General features: G+C 39.2%; 1 protein-coding gene across 4 annotated transcripts in view; it reads left to right on the top strand.

Annotated features, from left to right (window-relative positions):
- The window catches only part of TTC27 (tetratricopeptide repeat domain 27), a 182,242-nt gene that overhangs the window by 41,658 nt on the left and 116,353 nt on the right, over positions 1–24,231 (top strand). For all 4 annotated transcript variants that reach the window (XR_003547960.1, XM_014584280.2, XM_014584281.2 and 1 more), the window contains exons 8-10: positions 1,970–2,082; positions 5,710–5,776; positions 16,372–16,485. Coding sequence is in view for 3 of the 4 variants with exons in the window: in XM_014584280.2 (XP_014439766.1) it covers positions 1,970–2,082; positions 5,710–5,776; positions 16,372–16,485 (294 nt within the window). In the remaining variant the exon portion in view is untranslated. The remainder of the gene's footprint in view (positions 1–1,969; positions 2,083–5,709; positions 5,777–16,371; positions 16,486–24,231) is intronic.

Below are 24,231 nucleotides of genomic sequence, written 5' to 3'. Positions count from 1 at the left end.
TTGGGATCTTGGGCATGCATGCACACGCGCCCGGTGTGAGTTTAAGCTATCAGGTTCACGACTTAAACTGCAGTTGACTACGTGGGAGTCCAGCGACATAGCCATTACGCTAACTGCTGGTCCCTCCATATTTTTTCGAAGCATTATTTTATTTTATTTGTTGTTATTTTTTTAATTTGACCAGAGAGAGAGAAACAGAAAGTGAGAAAGCAAGCCACCAGGGTTGGGACTCAACCCGTGGCATATGAGAGTCCAGACCTTTAACCACCATGCCACCTGCTGGCCTGAGTTCTTCATATTCTCAATACAAGTTCCTTTTCGGTATGTGTTTCTTGAATATATTCTTTGAGTCTGTGCTTTGTTTTTCTTCTTTTGTTTTAATTTTGCCAACGGACACATGCACTCACAAGAGGGAGACAGAGTGAGAGAAGAAAGGTGGAAAAGTACCTACCACAGGGAATGGTCATAGTACAATCCTTTTGCTTTTTCCCCCCGCCCGCCTTTTGGGATTTGGGGCATGCACACACATGCTCAGCATGTTTTTCGCACTGCTGGGTCTAGGGCTCAACCCAAAGGATCATCCCTGTGGGATCCAGCTGTTTTCACCACCATGCCAACAGTTGGCCTCCTTTTTATTTTCTTAACAATAATTTCAAAGAATAGAGGTTTATATTTTGATTAAGTCCTTTTATAGTTCATGTGTTCTATATCCTTATTAACACTCTCTATTTTGGGACCAGCAGGTGGTATAATGGTTACATCACTGAACTCCCATGTGACCAACTGTGGTTTGAGTCCTAGATCTGGTGTCTTGGAACTCATGCTGAGTGCATGCGTGTGCATGCCCAAAATCCCGAGAGAATAATAGAGAAGGGATTGTGGTGTGGCCATCTCCCCTGAGGTTGATTTCTCACTTTCTGTCTCTGTCTCTCTGGCAAGTACACGTACCCTGTAGCAAAAATCTATCTCAAATAAAAAAAAGATTGTCTATGTTCCCCAAGGTCACAGAAGCTTTTCTTTATGATTTCTTTTTCTCCTTTTATCTTTTTACATCAGAGTCTGTTATCAATTTTGTCTTACTTTTTGTTAATGAGACAAGTTGGAGGGTCATATTTTTTTCCAAAATGCATATTATATTCAGTTGTGCCAACATCACACATTGAAAACATTTTTCCTGTTGAATCACCAGAGTACCTTCTTTGAAAATCTATTGACTGTAATTATCTGAATCTGTAATTTGGACTGCATTTTGCTCTGTTCATTTATATGTACATTCTTATGGCAGTACCACTCTGTCTTGGCTTCATAGTAATTCTTAAAATCAAGCGCTCAAAAGTCCTCATTTTTTTTTCCCAAAGAGTTTTGTCCATTTTAGATCTTTTGCTTTTCCAGATAAACTTTAGAATTAGCTTGTCAATTTGGTATTTCTATCATTAACAACAAATTGTTTATTAGCTGATTACATTATACTATTGAGATACAGAGCTGAGAGTTGATGTGTTGGATTAATATTTAGAAACAGAGTAGAAAGATTTGGTTTGGAATCCGGGTGGTGCTGCATACTCTGTGACCTTGGGTTAACTTTTTGAAGTGTCCAGGTCTTTACTTCCTCATCTCTAAATGGAAATAGAAGTGCCTGTTGTGTAGGATCATTGTATGAACAAAACATATAAGTAAAATTGTCAGCAGAGGAGCTTTTGCATACCTAGCTCAATTAAAGTTATGGTTGTTCCCTCTTATTGTTGTCAGTGCATTCTTGAGGTATAGATGGCACATCTTCTATTTCTACCAGATAAATCGCTCTCAAATAGAGTTTCACAGGAAGCTGTCTATTGACCATATGTCAACATTATGTAATCTTAAACAAAAAGGTAATTACCTTTATCCCCTCCCCAGCAATCTAATACATACTATTTCGTTGAATGAATCTAATTTGAATTTTGGTTCAAATACTTTTTTATTCCACCAGAATCTTGAGCTCAATGACGACACAGTTCTGAATGAGATAAAGTTAGCAGACTGTGAACAGTTTCAGATGCCTGACCTTTGTGCTGAGGAGCTTGCTGTTATCCTTGGAGTCTGGTAGGTTAATGACTACCTTGGCTATTTTGAACACCTTGTATCTTGGTTTTCTTGCGTTTGGGGAAATCTTTCTTCAAGGAGGTCCCAAGAGCTCTGGGTGAATAGGGAATTTTGTAGTGCTAATGAAGATCAAGAAAGAATAGTTAAACAGTCTTAAAGGATTAGAGATTACGACTCTCCTGTGACTTGATGTACTCATTCTTCTCTGTCTTTCATAAGTAAAGTTTCTTCAGTTAACCTTAGCTAGGAATAGATTATTTTTTTGTTGTTGTCGTTAACATTTATTTATGATCATGCTGCAATACCTTATCCATTTCTCGATCCTATTGAAATTTTGGGCATATAGGCACAGGTACTTGGCATGTTTTTCAAGTAACTGGGGCTAGGATTTGAACCACTGTCAGCCATGTGGGATCTGGCTCTTAACCACCAGGCTTTGGGGCCTGCCTGAGATCTATGTTTAAAACAAAATTATTTCATAATATTTCCCTTTCCTGCTCATTTATTTTTCTTTACCAACAATAAAAATAGGTTCATTTATAAATGATTATACAAGGGTCTAGCAGGTGGTGTGCTGGTTAAGGGTGTTGGATTCTCACATGGCATAACATCATTTGGGTCTGAGACACAGAGGCTTGAAAATCATGCCAGGTGTACATACATGCCCAAAATCCAAGAGGAGAATGGAGAAGGGATTGTAGTATGGCAGTCCCCCTGGGTCCCCCCCCCCACACACACACACATTTCCTCTCTATATCTATCTTGGTAGAGTGCACATGCCCTATGGCAAAAACCTGAAAAAAAAAGCAATATTATGCAAATATTTCATACTCATAAAATCTCCAAACAGTATTGGAAAGGAAGTAATGTAAGAAAGTACTTTATAGGGTGATATTGTCTTCTCATTCATAATGTATATAATATTTACATAAAAATAATTTATATACTATATAAATGTAAGTTATATAGTGTAATAATACAAGCACGCATGAAACCCACCACCCAATGTAAGAACTAGAAGATTACAAACACCAGTAGCCCACCTCATGAACTTTTTTCACATCTCATTCTGCCTCACTTCAAAAGATAACAGCTATTTTGAATGTTATGTTTGTTATTTTCCTGCCTTTAAAAAAATATGTATATATTTAGAGGCCAGCAGGTGGTGTGGTTAAGGCACTGGAATTCCATATGGGTGATTGTGGTTTGAGTTCTGGACCCGGAGGCTTGAAAATCATGCCAGGAACTTGTGCGTGCGTGCCCAAAATCCCAGGAGGAGAATGGTGGAGAAGGGATTGTGGCATGACCATCCCCCAGGGGGTGATTTTTCACTTTCCTTTTCTCTGTGTCTCTCTGTCTCCTCTCCAGCAAGTACACGTGCCCTAGGGTGAAAACTTAAACACACACACACCACCACAACACATATTTATCTTTTAATTTTTTATTTTTTATGCCTGTAAGTGAATTGCTTCAATTTCATTGTTTTTGAGCTTTATGAAAGTGGTACTTTGATATGTAGTCCTTTGTGATTTGCTTTTTTTCCTCTGATTTTTGTGTTTCATTGATTCATGTTATTACATATAGTTGCAACTTACATTGCAGTATAGCATCCCAATGGATGAATTTATCATAATCTATGATTTTCCTTACACACAATATTAAAATGAATATTTATGTATATATTGACCAATACTCCCATTCAAGAATTTCTCTGGCTCTAAAACGAGTTTAAAATTACTGAGTCACAGATTTGTGAATATTCACTTTATAAAATAGTGACATATTTTTTTCCAAAATAATTCTGCCAAGCCAGCTATACTTGGATCAGCCAGATCTAAGAATGCCTATTGCTATACCTCTTCAACAACTTCTTAGTTTTTACCCGTCTAATGGTTACAGTAATATTTTCTTTTTTTGATGGGAGGCCTGAGTGTAATAAATGGGATTTTGTACCTTATTAATTTACTTATTTCCAAATTGGATGTCTTTTTTCCCTAGTAAGATAACTTACATTTACATTTGATATATCAGCCACATTTTATTTGTTCACATTTTATTACTTTTTATACTTTGGCAATCTTGTACCTGTGCTTGTATATAGTGCCATAATATTAAAATATACACTTCAAAATATATTAGAATAGGGACCAGCAGTTAGCGTAATGGCTGTTGCTGGACTCCCATGTAGCTGACCACAGTTCGAGTCCTGGACCCGGTGGCTTAAACTCACGCCGGGCATGTGTGTGTGTGTGCCCAAGATCCTCAGAAGAGAATGGAAGACAAAGGATTGCGATGTGCCCATCCCCCCAGGGGATGATTTCTCACTTCCTGTCCCTCTGTCTCTCTCTGTCTTTCTGGTGAGTGTACGTGCCCTATAGCAAAAATTCTTTCAAAAAAATAATAAATAAAAATAAAATATATTAGAATAAAGTAGTTTACTTTTTCTTTTTCTTTTTTCTTTTTTTAGCTTTTTTCTATAGGGCATGTACAGTCAAGAGAGAAGGAAAGTGAGAAATCATCCCCCAGTGGGGATGGCCACACTGCAATCCCTCCTCTTCTCTTTCTGGGATTTTGGCCTGTACAAATACGCGCCCATGCCACCTGCTAGCCCCTACTTTACTTTTTAAATACTTATATTTCATTGGGACCAAAAGATGGCATAGTGGTTACATCGCTGGATTCCAACATGGCCGACGCGGTTTGAGTCCTGGACCTGGTGTGTGTGCATGTGTGCCCAAGATACCTGGAGGAGAGTGGAGGAAAAGGGATTGCAGTGTGGCCATCCCCCGAGGGGTGATTTCTCAATTTCTCTCACACTGTGTCTATATGTTTCTCTCTCCGATGAGCACACATTCCCTAAGACAGAAACCTCTAAAAAATTATATTTTATTAGCTACAGTATGCATGTTAGTTAGAATTAATTTACTGTGTGCCCAAGATCCTCAGAAGAGAATGGAAGACAAAGGATTGCGATGTGCCCATCCCCCCAGGGGATGATTTCTCACTTCCTGTCCCTCTGTCTCTCTCTGTCTTTCTGGTGAGTGTACGTGCCCTATAGCAAAAATTCTTTCAAAAAAATAATAAATAAAAATAAAATATATTAGAATAAAGTAGTTTACTTTTTCTTTTTCTTTTTTCTTTTTTTAGCTTTTTTCTATAGGGCATGTACAGTCAAGAGAGAAGGAAAGTGAGAAATCATCCCCCAGTGGGGATGGCCACACTGCAATCCCTCCTCTTCTCTTTCTGGGATTTTGGCCTGTACAAATACGCGCCCATGCCACCTGCTAGCCCCTACTTTACTTTTTAAATACTTATATTTCATTGGGACCAAAAGATGGCATAGTGGTTACATCGCTGGATTCCAACATGGCCGACGCGGTTTGAGTCCTGGACCTGGTGTGTGTGCATGTGTGCCCAAGATACCTGGAGGAGAGTGGAGGAAAAGGGATTGCAGTGTGGCCATCCCCCGAGGGGTGATTTCTCAATTTCTCTCACACTGTGTCTATATGTTTCTCTCTCCGATGAGCACACATTCCCTAAGACAGAAACCTCTAAAAAATTATATTTTATTAGCTACAGTATGCTGTTAGTTAGAATTAATTTACTTTTTTTTTTTCACTTTTAAAGCACAAATTTCCAAAAGAATAACCCAGTGCATAAGTTAACTGAAGAGGAGCTGCTGGCATTTACATCAGTGAGTAATATCTTTTTCTTTTCCATTTTTTTTTTCCCTCATAAATTATTTTGTCTCTGGTATGTTCTTGCTCCAGATTGCTCTTGTTGAAACACTGACTCCTAAGGAAGTTAAGGAAGGAAAAAAATCATTTTTAATTTCCAAGCTGCATGTGTCTTGCTGCTGATATTTCAACATAGCCTTTTTTTTTGTACTTGCTTGTTTTTGATGGCAGTGACCAAATATCTCTTGTTCATTCTTTTTCCCTAGAGCCTACTCTGTTATCTTGTACATAGTAGATGCTCAGTAAATATCCGTTGAATGAATAAATGAAGTTAACAGAGCCAGAACCATAATAGTCTGTACCTCTTATGCTTAAAACTGAGGTGATGCCTACATAGATGATGTGGTGAGGAAGAGAATTAGTGGCAGGAGCAGGACAGCATGGGTCGTAGAGGCCAGGCAGGAAGCTGGGGGTGTCAAGAACATGGGGTGCTCATGTGCATTCCACAGTATAGAGCAGACTGGAGAGAAATATAGACAAGGGAAAGGCTGTGGGATTTGACAAGTAAGTATGTATTGCTTGCTTTTGGGACAGTGGAATATCTGGATAGTTCCCTCATGACAGAGAATTAAGGGAATGGGACATAAGAAAATAAACTGAAAAGGTAAAGACCATAGTTGGAGAAGAGTGGCAGTGAAAAAGAAGGTGGAGTAATAAATGTTTAGGATTGAGATCAAAGAAGAGTTTTTGAGAAGAGATAAGTCACAGAGGAGAAATGAGTAAGTCACTTTCTCTTTAACTTTACGGCTAAAAAAACACATGTATGTTCTTTTACAGACATAAAAGTTACTTAAGACATAATTTTTCAAAGTAATTTTTATTATCATAGTTAGGAATCAAGTTAGAATTCTATTGTTTTCTTCTTTTGCCATTGTTCAAATAAGTCAAAAGAAAGTGTTTTTATCTGGTAGAAAGAAAAACTAGCTTGCTTTGTACTGTAATGTAACTTTTGCATATTATTGTTTCCTGTATACCCTCTTGAAACTGGTTAGATGCTAGTCATTTGTATCCTTTTGGTACCTGTTTGTCTTTCCCACTTAAATATTCTTAGAAATCTTTTGTATGTATCAGTATATCATGTATGTTTTAGGGAACTATTTGGAAATGTCTCTGTTTATTCATTTAAGAATTTGGCAAGTAAAGTGTTAAGAAAAAGTACCTCCCATTTATTTAGTCAAGTAATGCCTATTAAATACTTCATATATATAGGCATTGTGTTGGTCTTTGGTTTGCCATAGCAAACAAAGTCTTTTTCCTTCCAGAGTTTACATCCATTCAGATTCTTGCTAGGGAAATACACTGTAGACAAAAAGATAGGTAGATGCTTAGTAGAAGTGCTGAGGGAAACTATAAAGCAGGGTCAGGGACTGAGAATGGGATAGGCATGACTGTTGGAGATCTCACTGGGAAGGGAACACACATCTGCATGGAGTGAGACACGGGAAGGGTAGGGAGGGTGTGGGATGGCCATGAGCTTGAGTTGTTGTCAGAAGTACAGAGCTGCATGGGGACATGTGTCTAGATGATACTGGGTGACTTGGAGGCTTAGATTTTCTCCTAATGATTAATGTAAACAACGGGGAATATTTTTTAAAGAATTGTTTATTTAATATTATTTATCATTATTATTATTTTTTAATTTGCTATAGGGCACATGCACTCACGAGAGAGAGAGTCAAAGAGATAGAAAGCTGCCAGGCCTGAGATTCAAACTACAGTTGCCCATGTGGGAGTTCAGTGCCTTAACCACCATGCCTCCATGGTGTTAGATACTTTGTTTTTGGGAGAGGTTTTTGCTATATGGTGCGTGCGCTCGCCAGAAAGAGAGACAGAAAGTGAGAAATGACCCCCCACGGGGGATGGCCACCCTGCAGTCCCTTCTCCATTCTTCTCTCGGGATCTTAGGCACACACGCACATGAACCTGGTGTGAGTTTAAGCCACTGAGTCTGGGACTTGAACTACGGTTGACTACATAGGAGTCCAGCCATATAGCTATTAGCCATCTGCTGGTCCCCTATGAGATACTTTTGAAGTAATTATGATTAACTCTGATAACTTCTGATGGTAGGTGACTCATCACTCCTAGCTTGCAACAAAGGTCATAAATTCAAGTTTCATTCTTCTCTCCTGAGGGCTTTGTGCTCTGACTTCTCCTCCAGCTCTCCTACAAATCAAAACAGACTTGAGGACTAATCTTTTTTGGAAGAAAGCTGTTTGATTAGTGTAACTCTCATTGTCTAGCCTTACTCTTCTAATGAGATGATTAAAAAATATATATATATGTGTGTGTGTATGTGTGTATGTATATGTGTATGTATGTATGTGTATATTTTTTAATGTGTGTGTGTATATATATATTTTTTAAATCTATTTATTTTGTTGCAGTTTTCAAGCTGCCATTTCTGAGAGTTGAACTGCAGTCAGCCATGTGAGAATCCAGTAACTTAACCACCACACCACTTGCTGGCCCCAAGAGATGAGTTTGTTAATCTCAAATAAATCTTGGGACTGGCAAGTGGCATGGTTAAGGCACTGGATTCCCATATGGTTGACTCTGGTTCAAGTCTGGGCCTGATGGCTTGCTTTCTCATTCTCCCTCTTTCTCTCTCTGGTCAAATTGAAGAATAATGATAATATTAAAAATAAAATAATTATTATAAAACCCTCAACTGAATCTTTAATTACTAAGACGTGGGGCAAGAAGCTTATATGTGAGGAGGGCTTTTAGGAGCCCCATGTTTTACTTTGGGCCCTTTCCTACCTCCCCACCCTCACCTACATGTTTGTCCTCCTCCTTTCCTCTTCTCCTTTTTCTCCCCTCCTTCCTCTCTTCTTTGTTCTCCTCTTCCTCCTCCAAATGAAACATACAAAACACATCAGAAAAATAAAAATAAGCCTTTGTCTATTCTTTTATCTTTCAGTCCTTCCTCTTATCCCTCTGGGTGTGTGATACTGAAGTGGGTAAGGTGATGCAATAGAAGTAGATCCTGGTATCGAAGAAAGAAACTGTATTTATGTCCTGTAACACTCCAAGAGAGTATTTGAGACAAGAGGGAGTACTTCTAGGTACTACTCCACTTCTGAACTCTTGAACTATTGTCCATGTCTCTCTTTTGGCAAGGGTCATATTTTGGCTTATATTATAGTTACTTACGTACTTATCAGATCTTCCTTGTAAGACTGTAAATGCCAGGTTTTAGAGACTTGCTCTGTTTTCTTTTCTTTTTTTTTTTTGAGAGAGGTTTTTTTCTATAGGGCACATGCATTCACCAGAAAGACAGAGACAGAGACAGAGAAAGCAAGAAATCACCCCTCAGGGGGGTAGGCAATGCTGCAATCTCTTCTCCTCCATTCTTCTCTCGGGATCTTGGGCACACACGCACATGCGCCCAGTATGAATTTAAGCCACCGGGTCCGGGACTCGAACCACGGTTGACTACATGGGAATTCAGCGACATAGCCATTACACTAACTGCTGGTCCCTGAGACTTGTCTCTGTTCTTTTCTGAGTTTTCTATAAGGCCTGGTACAGTGTCTCAGTGATTTACTCATGGTTGCTCAGTAAACGTGTGCACAATAAGAGAATGAATAACATGGACTAGAATAGGATTTATTCATTTTTTTTTTTGGAGAGGTTTTTTTTTGCTACAAAGAGTGTGCGTTCACCAGAAAGAGAGACAGAGAGACAGAAAGCAAGAAATCATCCCCCAGGGTGATGGCCACACCCCAATCGCTTCTCCTCCATTCTCCTCTTGGGATCTTAGGCATGCACGCACGCCCACCTGGCATCAGTTTAAGCCACTGGGTCAGGAACTTGAACTGCTGTCGACTATATGGGAGTCCAGCGACATAGCCTTTACGCCAACTGCTGGTCCCTAGAATAGGATTTATGCTTGTTCTCCAGCTGCACTGCTCCGCCAAGTTTTATAATTTAGGTAGCACTACATAATTGAAAGGATAACCACTTGTTTCATCTTCCTTTCCTGCAAGATGGGAGAATGGGTGATAGCTCCACCCCAGCCCTGAGAAGTAGTTTTGAGGATTGCATTTCAGAATGTATATGGAAGTACTACGAATAGACAGAGGCTCATGCAGACAGAGCATTCAGTAAAAAGTCAGGTCTTCTGGTCACTGGTTTGAAGGGGAACAGCCCTATTTTCAAGCAACCTAAGTAGAAGACCTGTTTGGAATTGACTGGAGATTTAGAAGATGAGAGAACAAAGAAGAAAGAAACAGCATACTTTTTCTTGCTGAGTACTCATTTCTGTCTTCTGGCAGCAGCTTGGTGTCCTGGGACTGAGGTTGTGAACTATTGAGGCTATGAAATACCTTCCTCCACTGATAGAACAACAAGGATAGCAGAAGTCTTAATACTGCTACTAGGGATTGTAAGCAGCAGGTGGGATAAGGACCATGGTTATTTTATGCTTGGTAAATATTTATCGAATAAACAAATGAATGGTTTATTGGTCCTGAATTTCATTCAGTTTTATCGAACTTTCCTAAAGTATACTAAAATGATGGTGAAATATCTTTCCTGGAGAAATTTGGCCAGTGTTTTTATGTTGATGCAACATATTAAAGTATACGTAAGATATATTGGGAACATATTTTAATTCAGCAAAGCCAGAAGCTAGTTTAAGAGAAATAGTTGTATTGTTTAAGGTTGTCATTATGCGTTGCTGTTCCTGGGATATTATATCTACATGTTTCAGGAAAACTGACTGAGTCACAGTAAAAATAACTCATATTGTTTTAGAAAGCCATTTATGTTGTACCAGCCTGATAATTTAAAATTAGCTGTGTTATCTATGTTATTTCCTTTTAGATGAGCCAAGCCGGTACCGTTCAGTAATGCTTTTAAATTTCCTTTCATTGTTGAAAATGGGAACAATTTAGTTCATTCATACAGGTGTTTCAGTTTTCATTGGCAAAAGTTATGTTTAAGTGTGAATTGACACTGGCAGCTTGCCTTCTGACTGTCTGCCTGAAGCCCCAACGTCTCTGTAAATGAGGTGAGGAAAAAGACCTTTGAGGAAAGATACTCATTATATTGTATGTTTTTTCTGTCTTTGCTATTGATTTTTTTAAAGACAGATTTATTTAATTTTACTTATTATTATTATTTTAATTTGCTATAGGGCACATGTGGCCACTAGAGAGAGAGAGAGAGAAAGCAAGCCATTAGGTCTAGGATTTGAACTGCTGCCAGCCATCTGGGAGTTCAGTGCCTGAACCACCATGCCACCTGCAGGGCCCTGCCATTGATTTTTTTTTTTTTTTAAGAGAGATTTTTTGCTATAGGGTGCGTGTGTTCGCTGGAGAGACAGAAAGACAGAAAATGAGAAATCACCCTGCCCCCCAAGGGGGATGGCCACTCTGCAGTCTCTTCTCCTCTATTCTCCTCTCCGGATTTTGGGCATGCACACATGTGCACCTGGCAGGAGTTTCGAGCTGCTGAGTCCAGGACTTGAACCACAGTTGGCCATGTGGTAGTCTACCAATATAACTATTATGCCATCTGCTAGTCTCCCCTGCTATTGATTTTAAAGTGATTTAGTAAATACTTATTTATGAACATAAAATAGTTTGTTAACCATTTTTACAGATTAAAGTGATTATCTGTCTTAGGCAATATTCATCTCTAATTTTAACTTATTAAGTTAAGCATTATAACTTTGTGAATTTAGTAATGGGACTTCTGATAGTTTGTGTAACTAGAGTTAATTACTTTAGAAGTGCCTCACAATGGCATAGAAGTGGAGACTAGAATATGGATACCAGAAAGTGGAATGGATAGGGGAGGCAATATAGGGAGACCTTGAGTAATAGATAGAAAATTGCAGTTAGGTAAGAAGAATGAGTTTGGGGCCAGTAGGTGGCATGGTGGTTGAGGTGCTTGACTCCTATATGACTGACCATGGTTCAAATCCCTGATCTGGTGACTTGCTTTCTCACTTTCCTTCTCTCTTTCTTTTTTTTTCTCTCTCCCTCTCTCTGGTGAGTGCATGTGCCCTATAGCACATTTAAAAAATAATAATAATTTAAACATTTTTAAAGAACGATTTATTTTTACTTTATTATTTTTTTTAAAAAGTTTGACCAGAGAGGGACAGAGAGAGAAAGGGGAAGTGAGGAAGCAAACCACTAGGTCTGGGACTTGAACCGTGGTCTGCCATGTGGAGTCCAGCACCTTAACCACTACTCCACCTGCCAGCCCCATAACTTTTTAAAAAATTTTAAAAAAGAGGAATGAGTTCTAGAGTGCTATATTCACTAGACTAACTGTAGTTAATATCAATTTAATATATGTTTTATAACAGCTATAAGAAAGGATTTTGAATGTTTGTAAGACAAAGTAATGACAGATATGTGAGATACTGGATATGTTTGTATTCATGTATTGAAAATCACACTGAACCCCTCTGAACACAACTATTACATACCAATTAAAAGTTATAACATAATAATAATAATAAAGTAGTATCTCACAGTATAGAGGAAAAAGCACCGTAAGACCTAAGCAAGATAAAGCAAAACCATACCTGTACATGTGATAGTCAACCTGGTGAAAATAGAGCATAAAAGAGAATGTCTTGATAGTAGAGAAAAATCAGGAGAGCAGTGATTGGAAAGTCTTTCAACTTCTCATCAGAAACTGTGATGATCAGAAGATAGTAAAACACCATTTTTGAAGTGCTGAAAGAAAAGTGTGTTAATTCAGAATTTTGTATTTAGTAAAAACCCCTTTAAAGAATTATGGCCAAGAGACCAGCAGGTGGCGTGGTAGTTAAGGTGCTAGATACTCCCACCTGGCTGACCATGGTTTGAGTCCTGGATTTGGTGGCTTGCTTTCTCATTTTTCTCTCTCTGTCTGACTGTCTCTCTCTCTCTTGGTCTCGTTCTGGTCAAATTAAAAAAAAAAAAAAGAATAAATAAAATTTAAAAAAGAAATTTAAATTTCTTTAAAAAGAAATTATGGCCAAATAAAATTATTTTCAGATAAAATAAAAACTAAGAGAATTTGTCACCAGACCTATACTATAAAAAATTCTTCAGACCAAGGTGAAATAATTCCATATGGAACCTCTGATGCTCAGAGATAAAGAACAAATGGTAAATACCTAGATAATGTAAGAGAGTCTCCTTTTCCTCACAGTGCTGTTAAAATTCAGGTTTCTAACTAAATAAAATTATCTTTTGGTATTTTCTACACTATATAAAAAGCATGCAAAGGTGAGTTATTGAACCCGTATCATTGTATTGTTTCTGCAATTCATTTCAGTTTGTTTGTTTATTTCATGAATTTCATGAGAGAGAAAGACAGACAATACTCCCATGAACCTCCCCCACTTCAACCAGCCCTGGGTCAGAAGCCCGCATATCCTTGGCATACTCTTGAAGATTTCTGGAGGTGAACCAGCAACTCTTGTGGGTCTGCATCCCAGAGCATCACTTTTATTACTCTACCGCCATCTGGCGCACTCGCTACATTTAATAAGGATTATACTATTAATTCTCAGTAGACGGTGAAAAATTAAAGATACTGTTGTTTTAGAATGATCTTTTAAAAAATACAAAGTCATCTAAAAATCTAATAGGAAATTAAAATAGCAACCCAAAATGTATTCGGATAGACCCACCTGCAATAGCAAGCATTAGATAACACTACCACTCAGCCATGGTGGTATGTGCTTGTAGTCCCCATTACTATAGAGCTGAGGCAGGAAAATTGCAACATAGTGAAATATCATGTAAAAACATGTGTACAGGGACCAACAGTTAGCGTAATGGCTGTGTCGCTGGACTCCCATGTAGTCGACCGTGGTTCGAGTCCTGGACCCGGTGGCTTAAACTCATACTGGGTGAGTGTGCGTGCATGCCCAAGATCCCAAGAGGAGAATAGAGGAGAAGGGATTGTGGCATGGCCATCCCCCCGGGGGGTGATTTCTTGCTTTCTGTTTCTCTGTCTCTCTGTCTTTCCAGCAAGTGCACGCGCCCTATAGCGAAAAATCTCTCCAAAAAAAGAAAAAAAAAACATGTATACAATAGCACAGAGGGCAAGTGTAGATAACAGAGGCAGTATAGGAAAGGAGTGGATATAGGGGGTGGGTGGGCTGGACTCAGGGAAATAATATTTAACAGAAACAAGAATGTAAAGGTCTCTGGGCCAGCAGGTGGCAGTGTGGTTAAGGCACTGGGTCCCACATGGTCCACTGTGCCATTAGAGTCTTTCCTCTGGTGGCTTGAAAACCACTCCAGGTGCTTGTGCATGTGTACCCAGAATAGGGGAGAAAGAAAGGATTGTGGCATACCCAGATGGCGATTTCTCACCTTTCCTTTCCCTGTGTCTCTCTGTCAAAAACAAACAAACAAACAGAAATCATGCCTGTAAGACTGAGGTTAACGTCTCAGATCTGGTGGCTTGCTTTCTCACTCTCTTTCTCTCATGAGTGCACATTCCTTATAGCAAATTAAATAATAATAATACATGAAATTAAATCTAAAAGAAGAAAGAATGCCCTTTTAAGTAAATCATTAAAAAGAAGAATAGTTCTGCTTTTTATAGTATTTCTTTGTCCTTTGCTTTGTATGGTCAGCCTGACCTGGGTGGGCATCCTCCAATCTGGCTTTAGCATTGCCAAACAATTATACACCCACAAGAGACCTCTGAACTGGTTGTGATTTATATGTGGAAAAAGCAGCTATCTGAAAGCTATTAAATGTTTAAAGACGGAGACTGGTTATCTGTCATAGAAAGGGATCCTGGTGACCTTTGGAAGAGGATTATTTAAAATCACAGTGATAAGAATAAAAAGGAAATTTGTTTTCAATAGAAACAACACTCCAGATCCCCTTTGATGATGATACAAAATTTTCTTTGTTACTTTTCTTCTTTTCATGAAGGAAATGTTGTATATAGTGGGTAATTGTTAGCTTGATGAAATAGGGGGTTGCTATTTATGTGTGTGTGTGAAGGGGAAGTCTTCAAAAGTTCATGGAAAATGAATATATTATGAAACTATGTACAGGACCAGCAGGTGGCATGGTGGTTAAGGTGCTGGATTCTCACATGCTGACGGCGTTTGAGTCCCAGACCCAGTGGCTTGAGTGCATGTGCACCCAAAATCCTGAGAGGAAAATGGAGGAGAAGGGATTGTGGAGTGGCCAGAGAGAGAGAGAGAGAGAAATCATCCTTTAGAGGGATGGCCATTCCACAGCCTCTTCTTCTCCATTCCCATTCTCTTGGGATTTGGGGCACGCATGCACATGCACATGCTCCTGGTGTGTTTTTCTAGTCTTTTCTCTTTCTTTGGAGAGATTTTTGCTATAGGGTGTGTGCACTTGCCAGAAAGAGAAAGAGAGACAGAAAGCGAGAAATCACCTCCCAGGGGGGATGGCCACACAGCAATCCCTTCTCCTCCATTCTCCTCTCGGGATGCTAGGCACACACACACATGTGCCTGATGTGAGTTCAAGTCACTGTGTCCGGGATTCCAACTGTGGTCGACTACATGGGAGTTCAGTGACACAGCCATTTATTCCAACTGCTTGTCCCCACCTGATGTGTTTTTCAAGTTGCCAAATTTAGGATTCAAACTGTGCAGCTGACTTCGTGGGATCTAGCCACCTTAACCACCATGCCACTGACAGGCCTGGCTTAGTGGTTCTCAAAGTTAGCCACTTTTGAGAATTATCTGGGGAGTATTTTTTCTTTTTCTTTTTCTTTCTTTTTTTTTTTGAGAGTTTGTTTTTACAGTAGGGCATATGTGCTCACTGGAGAGACAGAAAGCAAAAATCACCCCTCAGTGGTAATGGCCATACCGCCATCCTTTCTCCTCTATTCTCTTCCCAGAATTTTGGGCACACACGCACACACACCTGGCGTGAGTTTTAAGTCCCGGGTTCAGGACTGGATTTGATTAGCTGGAACTCTCCCTAGGATGTTTTCCCCACCTGATTTTTAGAAATGAGCAAATGATCAAGGAGGGAATCAGCTTCCAAACAGATCTTTTCCCTTTCTTTGTAATAATCTTTACTGAAAATGATTATGAATGATCACCCAGAGACAGTATTGGATTCCAGGTCTTTATTGAAGATAACTGAAATTGTGTTAAATATACCAAACAGTCTTTTTTTTTTAACCAGATCTATAATTTCACTTGCTCAAAAACCTTCACTTTATTTCCCACTACATTTGTATTCATTTTTACTACATTGTCTGCATTAACAGCAGTCAGCCTTGTCTGGGATTAGATTTTAGTATGTGTCTATTTAACATTTTATTATAGGCTAGTCTTTCTTCAAGTGCTGTTTCAGGAAAGAACTTTCACCAAATTCAGAGATTCCCTAACCAAGGCTAGAAAACATTCTCATATATTTTAGAATGATTTTTTGTAATACAAATTGAAGAAAAGAACATTTTACCTTTGTTCATGGAACATTTTTCTATCTGTATTAGGGCTGTATTTTAATGTTTTTGAAATAATTGATCTTATTTTATTCAGAGGTCAATCACTCAGCTTATCTCATCTTTTCTCTTCTACCAGTGTCTGCTTTCACAACCAAAGTTCTGGGCCATTCAGACATCAGCCTTGATCCTCAGGACAAAACTTGAGAGAGGAAGCACTCGGCGTGTGGAACGGGCAATGATGCAGACACAGGTAGGAATTAAAGTGGCTCCTCTTGTTTCTCTTTCGATTCTATTGCTATCAGTAAACATCCATATGGTTCTAGTTATTTTTGTTTATTATCAATAAACATACACGTGGCTATTATTAAAGTATAGGTTCTAGAATTTGGCTAAGTGCTCAAAAGCCACTTCTATCTTCTGACTTCTGTCACTCATAGTTCCAGGACCTTAGTATTTACATTATTAAGTGTCATTTTCATCATCTGTAAAAAAGGATAATAGTAATAGCACTTATATGTTCATGGTGAGTATTAAAAGAAACAATACGTGAGTTAATAATAAAGATAAATAGCTTCACAGGTGCATGTTGTATAAGGAAATGTAACATCGTAATGCAGAAATATTCACTAATGAACTAACCACATGTAAAAATCATCCACATTCAGGCATTATTTTCCACTTAATACTAATGTTTACTCTTGTCCAATGAGTCAATAGCATTTAGTCTCTTTCACATATTATCTGGTAAATTATCCATGATATAAATTTACTATCAAAAAAACTTTAATCTTACAAAAATGTAAGGTTTTATAAAGTCAATATCTTACTTTATTTGTGCTGCTATAACAAAATATGTCAGACAGTGTAATTTATAAAGAATAGAAATTTATTTTCTCACAGTTCTGGAGACTAGAAAGTCCAATGTGCTGGCAGGTTTAGTGTCTGGTGAAGGCCCATTTCTCATAGATGTTGCTATCTAGGTGTTCTTAAATAACAGAAGAGAGTGAGCCTATTCTTCAAGTCTTTAAGAGAACTATTTTTTTTTTTAGAATTTATTTAATTTTATTTTTTATTATTATTTTTAATTTGCTATAGTATAGGGCACATGTGCTTACCAGAGAGAGAACAAAAGTGAGAAAACAAGCTGCCTGATCTGGAACTTGAATTGCAGTTGGCCATACAGGAGTCTAGGGCCTTAACCACCATGCCACCTGCTAGTCTCTCTCAAGCTCTTTTAAAAAGTACCCTAATAACATTCAAGGGCTCTACCCTCAAGACTTAATCACCTCCTTAAGAGCTTACCTCTTTATATTTTCATATTGGCCATTAAATTCTTTTTTTAAAAGAATTATTTTATTTGCATTGATTTATCGATTCCAATTTGACCAGAGAGGGGGAGAGAGAGAGGGAAAGTGAGAAACCAAGCCACCAGGTCCAGGACTCGAACTGCAGTCGGCCATGTGGGAGTCCAGAGCCCTTAACCCCCATGCCACCTGCTGGCCCCCTTGGCCATTAAATTTCAACATATGAATTTCAGGGGACACATTCGCATTATAGCAGTAAATCAAAGCAATATTTAAAACCATTTTATTTTGAAACAATTCCAAATCTATATAAAAAAAATAGTACAAAGAACTACATACCCTTCGCCATAAGACCCCATTCAAGATTTTTTTTTTTTTTTTTGCCATAGGGCGCATGTGCTCGCCAGACAGATAGAGAGACAGAGAGACAGAAAGCAAGAAATCACCCCCCAGGGGGGATGGTCACGCTGCAATCCCTTCTCCTCCATTCTCCTCTCGGGATCCTGGGCATGCACGCACACGCACCCGGCGTGAGTTTTAAGCCACCAGGTCTGGGACGCGAACTGCGGTCGACCATGTGGGAGTCCAGCGACATAGCCATTACGCTAACTGCTGGTCCCCCCATTCAAGTTTTATCAACTGTCCTAACGATATCCTTTGTAGCAAAAATATCCAGATGTAGCATTTAGCTGTCATGTCCTTTCAGTCTCTTTCAGTTTGGAACTACTCCCCAGTCCTGTTTTGACCTTTATGCATTTGTTTTTGAAGACTACTGGCTAGTTATTTTGGAGATTGTCCTTCAGTTTGAGTTTGCCTGACGTTTCCTCGTGATTTCATTCAGGTTACACAACTTTGATGGTAATTTATTACAAAAATGTTGCTGTTCTCTTCCACCCTCAGGTGGTACATGATGTTCATTTATCCTGTCACTGGTGATGTTTTTAGATCACTCAAGTAATCTCATGTTCATGAAGGTTTTTCCCAATGTAAGGTTAATCTTTTCTCATAGTAATTAGTAAATATGGGGGGGAGGGTATTACTTCCAGACTGTCCTGTTTTTCATTCAACTTTCACCCGTTTGTTTAGCATTTACTGATGTCTCTTGCCATATAGTGGTAATTCTCTAATTCTATAATTACCTTTCTTTTTTTTTAAGAGGGAGTTTTGCTATAGGGTACGTGTACTTGCCAGAGAGACAGACAGAAAGCCCGAGAAATACTCTCCAGGGGCTTGGCCATGCTGCAGTTCCTTCTCCTCCATTCTCTTATGATTTGGGGCATGCACACACATGCACCTGGCATGAATTTTAAAGTCTATAATTACTTATGAATTTCTTTTTCTTTTTTTTTTTTTCTTTAAAGTTTTTGCCATAGGGTATGTTTGTTTGTCAGAGAGAGACAGAGACAGAGAGAGGGAAAGTGAGAAATCACCCTTCAGGGGGGATGGCCATGCTGCAATCCCTTTTCCTCCATTCTCCTCTTGAACTGTTGGGCACACACACACATACACACACACACACACCCCTAGTGTGAGTTTCAAGCCACTGGGTCCTGGACTCAAACTGTGGTCAGCCATGTGGGAGTCCAGCACCTTAACTGCTACATCACCTGCTGGCCCTTACCTATGAATTTCTTAATAGGCAATTATACTATAGGGAAAGCTTTCTCTTATTTATTCTTCCATGAACTTTTTTACTCCAGTGTGGACTCATGGATTCCTATTTTATTCAATAGAATGTAATCTTTACCATTATTTATTTACTTTGCTTTTAACTTTTTATTGTGACAAAATTTCAGTTTGACTAAAATGAATTAGGTATATAGTGTATTATTTATGCCTTATTGAAAAATAAATCCACAGACTAGATGCCTAGTAGCATTTACACCTCAGAAGCCACAAGCACATCTAGTGCCAGATCTTGGTTTCTACATCTCTTTCTTCAGATGCAGGAACAGAGTTCCTCGGATAGATGGCTGATTGTAGGATTTGGACCAGGGAAAGACAAGATAGACCTTGAATATCTTACAGTGTCAGAAAAAAAGAGAGAAATGGGGTATGTCAAAAGGATGTAGGAGCCCATCTGAAAGAAAACCTAGTGGTTGGGTAGCTTTGTGGCCTGGAAGTTATGGCCGACCAGGTGGTTTGAGTCTTGGGCCTGGGTGCTTGAGAAACACACTAGGCATGTGCATGCACGTGTGCCTAAAATTGCCAGAGGGGAAAATGGAGTACAAAGGATTGTGGCGTGACGGCTCCCCATGGTGAGCTGCTTTCTCCCCTTCCCCATCTCTCTCTGGAGAACAAATATACTGACAGGGAAAAACATGACAAAATCTAGTGGTCAGAGCCAAATCAATTAGAGTAATGGAATAAGTAACAGTCATTTTTGGTTATAACTCAGAGTGTAAAATAAATATACATGAGTTCATTCTTCTGTAAATGCATGATTTGCAAGGGACACATCTTCCTTATGAAATTCCAAATTTGTGTAGATACACTGTCCTCCAGGAGGTGGAGCTTAATTGTTGTTTCGTTGAACATGAGCTGGACTTAGTGATTCAGTTCCAAAATATAAAGTATGGGAAGGGAAGAATGGTGATTTTACAGTGGAGAAAACTGGCAGACATTCCCTTAACCTAGCAATCTCGGTTAACGTCTCTGGTGCTAAGTCTGTAAGTCTGTCCAGATGGGATATAGTGAGAAGAGCATGTCACCGTATACAGCATTCTTCCCCAGAACCCATAACCCAAAGTCTAGTTATGAGAAAACATCAGAAAAGCCCAACTGAGAGACAGTCTACTGAATACATCACAGTACTATGCAGAAATGTCAAATGTTACTGGTAACAAGGACTGAGCAACTATCCCAGGGCAGAGATACTGAGATTTTGATGACTAATGCAGTGTGCTATCATGGTTTAGATCCTGGAGCAGAAGCACATTATTGTATTTCATCAGAGAGGAAGAACTGGTGAAATGGAAGAAACGGTGAAATACAGATAGTCCGTAGTTTAATTAATACTGACATACCTGTTTTAGTTTCTTAGTTTTGAAAAATAAATTGCAGCTAGACAATATGTTAGTATTAGGTGAAATTGGGTGGAGAGTATATAAAGAACTCTTCATAAGATCTTTTCAGAATTTCTGCAAATGTAAAATTATTTTAAAATAAACACTTTATCTTTTTCAAAAGAAAAGTAAACATGGAATCTTAGAACAGTTACTTTTGTTTAAGAATGTGTATCTTGGGACCAGCAGTTAGCATAATCGACTATGGTTCGAGTCCCGGACCCAGTGGCTTAAACTCACGCCGGGCACATGTGTGCGTGTGCCCGTGTGCCCAAGATCCCAAGAGGAGAATGGAGGAGAAGGGATTGCGGCGTGGCCATTCCCCCTGGGGGGTGATTTCTCACTTTCCATCTTTCTGTCTCTCTCTGTCTTTCTGGCGAGCACACGCGTCCTATAGCAAAAACCTCTCCAAAAAAAAAAAAAAGAGTATGTATCTCTGGGACCAGCAGATGGAGTAATGATTATGTTGCTGGACCCCCACATAGTCGACCCCTGTTGGAGTCCTACACCAGCCCGCTTAAAACTCATGTCAGGTGAGTGTGTGTGCTTACCCAAGATCCTGAGGAGAGAATGGAGGAGAAGGGATTGCAGTGTGGTCATCCCCCCGGGGGCGATTTTTCGTTTTCTGTCTCTCTCTGTCTCTCCAGTGAGCACATGTGCCCTATAGCAAAGATCTCTCTCTAGGACCAGCAGGTGGCATGATAGAGGCTCTGTATTCCCATGTGGTCGACCGTGGTTCGAGGCCTAGATCTGGCAGCTTACTTTCTCACTTTTCCTTTCTCTCTCTCTCTCTCTCAGTCTCTCTCTGGTCAAATTAAAAAAAAAAAAAAAAATGGAACTAATTAATTAAATAAGTAAATAAATAATTCTTAAAAAAAATCTCTCTCTAAAAAAAAAAAAGAATATGTATCTCCACAGTTATCTCGATTGCATAGGTCATTGTTTGGGTTCCCAGTTTGTATAGCCAACTTCTGCCCAGCATCTAAATGATGAAGGCAGTGTTCAGTCATCCTCAGTCCAGATGTTTCTTATTTCAGTGAGTCTTGAGTTAGATGTTTAACTCAGAACACCGATGTAAATAAATAATGGGACCAAAGCAGTCCTGGGTGAAGTATGTACAGATTCACTGAATAACCTTCACAAGCGCATCTTGGTACAGACCCCAGTGTTAGTTGGTAGGAAAGAGGAAGAGTTGCCGTAGGAGACAATGTTTGGTGTACGTAGGGGATGCAGAGGCCTTCAGTCTGGTTTGTATCAGTCTGGTTCATGCTGTGGAAAGTAGTATGGGATAGTGTTCAAAAGGCTGATTCTCCCATTTCTGGTACCAATTTTTATAGAAGCTGAAGAATTTGAATAGCCTGGGACCAGCAGTTAGCGTAATGGCTATGTCGCTGGACTCCCACGTAGTCGACCGCAGTTTGTGTCCTGGACCCAGTGGCTTAAACTCACGCCGAGCATGTGTGCGTGTGTGCCCAAGATCCCGGGAGGAGAATGGAGGAGAAGGGATTGTGGCGTGGCCATCCCCCCTGGGGGGTGATTTCTTGCTTTCTGTCTCTTTGTCTTTCTCTCTGTCTGGCGAGTGCACGTGCCCTATAGCAAAAACCTCTCCAAAAAAAAAAAAAAAAAAGAATTTGAATAGCCTCATTTTAGTTAAAGGAGCTATAAGGAACCCCATAAAAGAGAGTTTTGAAGACCTGACTCTGTTTCACAGTCAGACAGGATGTACTCCATAGCTGAACTAACTGAAACAGCTGACTGCCTGAGGCAAGATGCTCTCCCCTCTTCCCACAGCTGGGAAGGCAATGGAAGGGTGATAGAAGGCAATGGAAGAGTGATGACCAGCATCTTCAATGACTCAGAATGAATGCCTCACTGTTTTGAATTTTGTTAAAAATTTATATCACAGGGCCCGCAGGTGGCATGGTGATTAAGACACCAGAGTCCCACATGGCCGACCGTGTTTCAAGCCCTTGAGTTGTTAGCTTAAAAATCATGCTGGGCATGTGTGTGCACACATGCTTGTGTGCCCAAAACCCCAGGAGGATAATGGAAGAGAGGGGACCATCCTCAGCATGACCATCCTCCTGATGGGTGATTTCTCACTTTCCCTCTTACTGACTCTCTGTCTCTCTCTGGTGAGTGTACTCACTCTACAGGAAGAACCTAAAAAAAAATTATCATGCTCTAAAACTCCAAAATGTTGGAATGACTCAAATGGTAAAATGCTGAAATATACATATTTTATTAAAATAAGTAGTTTCTTGTTCAGAGAAACTATACATAATGCTTTCTTTATAGAAAACAGTTAAAGGTCTTTTTTTTCTCACAGTTTTGGCCCTGTTAATACAAATAGTAATAGAATACATTCATTTAGTGAAGACCATATTGACCTAGAAATGAGTTATTTGATATTTATTCCATCCATTAATTTTGCCATTTAACTTATTTTTTTATTATTTCTTTTTCTTTTATGGTGGCAAATTAAACTTATAAAAGGATAAGTTAATCTTTTTTGGTATGTGTAAGCGTATGGTTTGTAAGTGCATAATGTCTTTCAGTTTGAACCTTCATTATTCTAAATGGTGAAGATTATGTTTTTAGATAGAGTAAGGAGGACGTACTTGAGTGGAGAACATGGATTTAAAAGAAGAGTCTGATCACTGTGGTCTGTCATTTTGGTCTCACCTTGGCCTTAGAGTGTCTTCATCTTGCCACCATCTACCTGTAGGACAGAATTAGTGAGTTGTTATTTCTTTGTCTGCAAAGTAGTACCTTAGAAAGAATCTTCTCACCTCCCAACCCAGAAATTTTGGAAATTAGCCAGACCATGTGACAGGATGAATGCAAAATTTATCTAATTTTCTGTCACTTTTGGGCCATTTAGCTCATAATCTGAACTCTTGCCAATTCCTCTGATTCAGAGTTTGATATTACTATATTTGTTGAAGTTACTGTATCCCTGAAGAATAAGAGGAAATGATTTAAAATTACATGTATAAATAAAACAATGTTGGGGTTTTTTAAATTCCTTTTTTAGTTTCTGTAAAAGTCTGTACCCTTCCACAGCTATATAATGTGATAAAAATAAGCTGTTAAAGCTAGAAGGAAAAAAAAAAAAAAAGCAATAAGTTACCCTTAGGGAAAAGGTTAATCTTGTCCTATAACATGAGGAAATGAAGGTTTGGTCAAGTTAGGTGACTTGTCCCAATTTGTCTGGTTAGTTGATGACAGTTAGGACTATTATTTACACGGTTATAGGCAGTTACATTGAAGGCTGCATTGGCAGGTTCTCATGGCTGATTTGAAAGGGATTTTGAAGTGAGACATAGCCAAACTGGAAAAGAAAATGTTGCATCATACCCAAAGGTAAATTCATCAAGATTATAAAATCCACAGAGGAAGAAGGAAATTTAAGTTGAGGACAGTCCATTGTAAACACCCTGTTTTGGGCTAGCGGGTTGCCCAGAGGTTAAGGCTGCTGAATCCCACAGGAGCGACTGAGTGGTGTGATTTCCAGACTTTGCGAGTTGAGAGAAACACCTAGCATATGTACATTCATGCCCTAATCCTGAGAGAAGGGAGTAGAGGGGATTGCAGTGTGGCCATCCCCCCCAGGGGCGTGGTTCC

Source organism: Tupaia chinensis, unplaced genomic scaffold (genome assembly GCF_000334495.1).
Source record: "Tupaia chinensis unplaced genomic scaffold, TupChi_1.0 Scaffold146177_1, whole genome shotgun sequence".
Taxonomy (NCBI): Eukaryota; Metazoa; Chordata; class Mammalia; order Scandentia; family Tupaiidae; genus Tupaia; species Tupaia belangeri.
The sequence above is the reverse complement of the archived record's forward strand: the minus strand, read 5'-3'. Positions and strand labels throughout refer to the sequence as shown.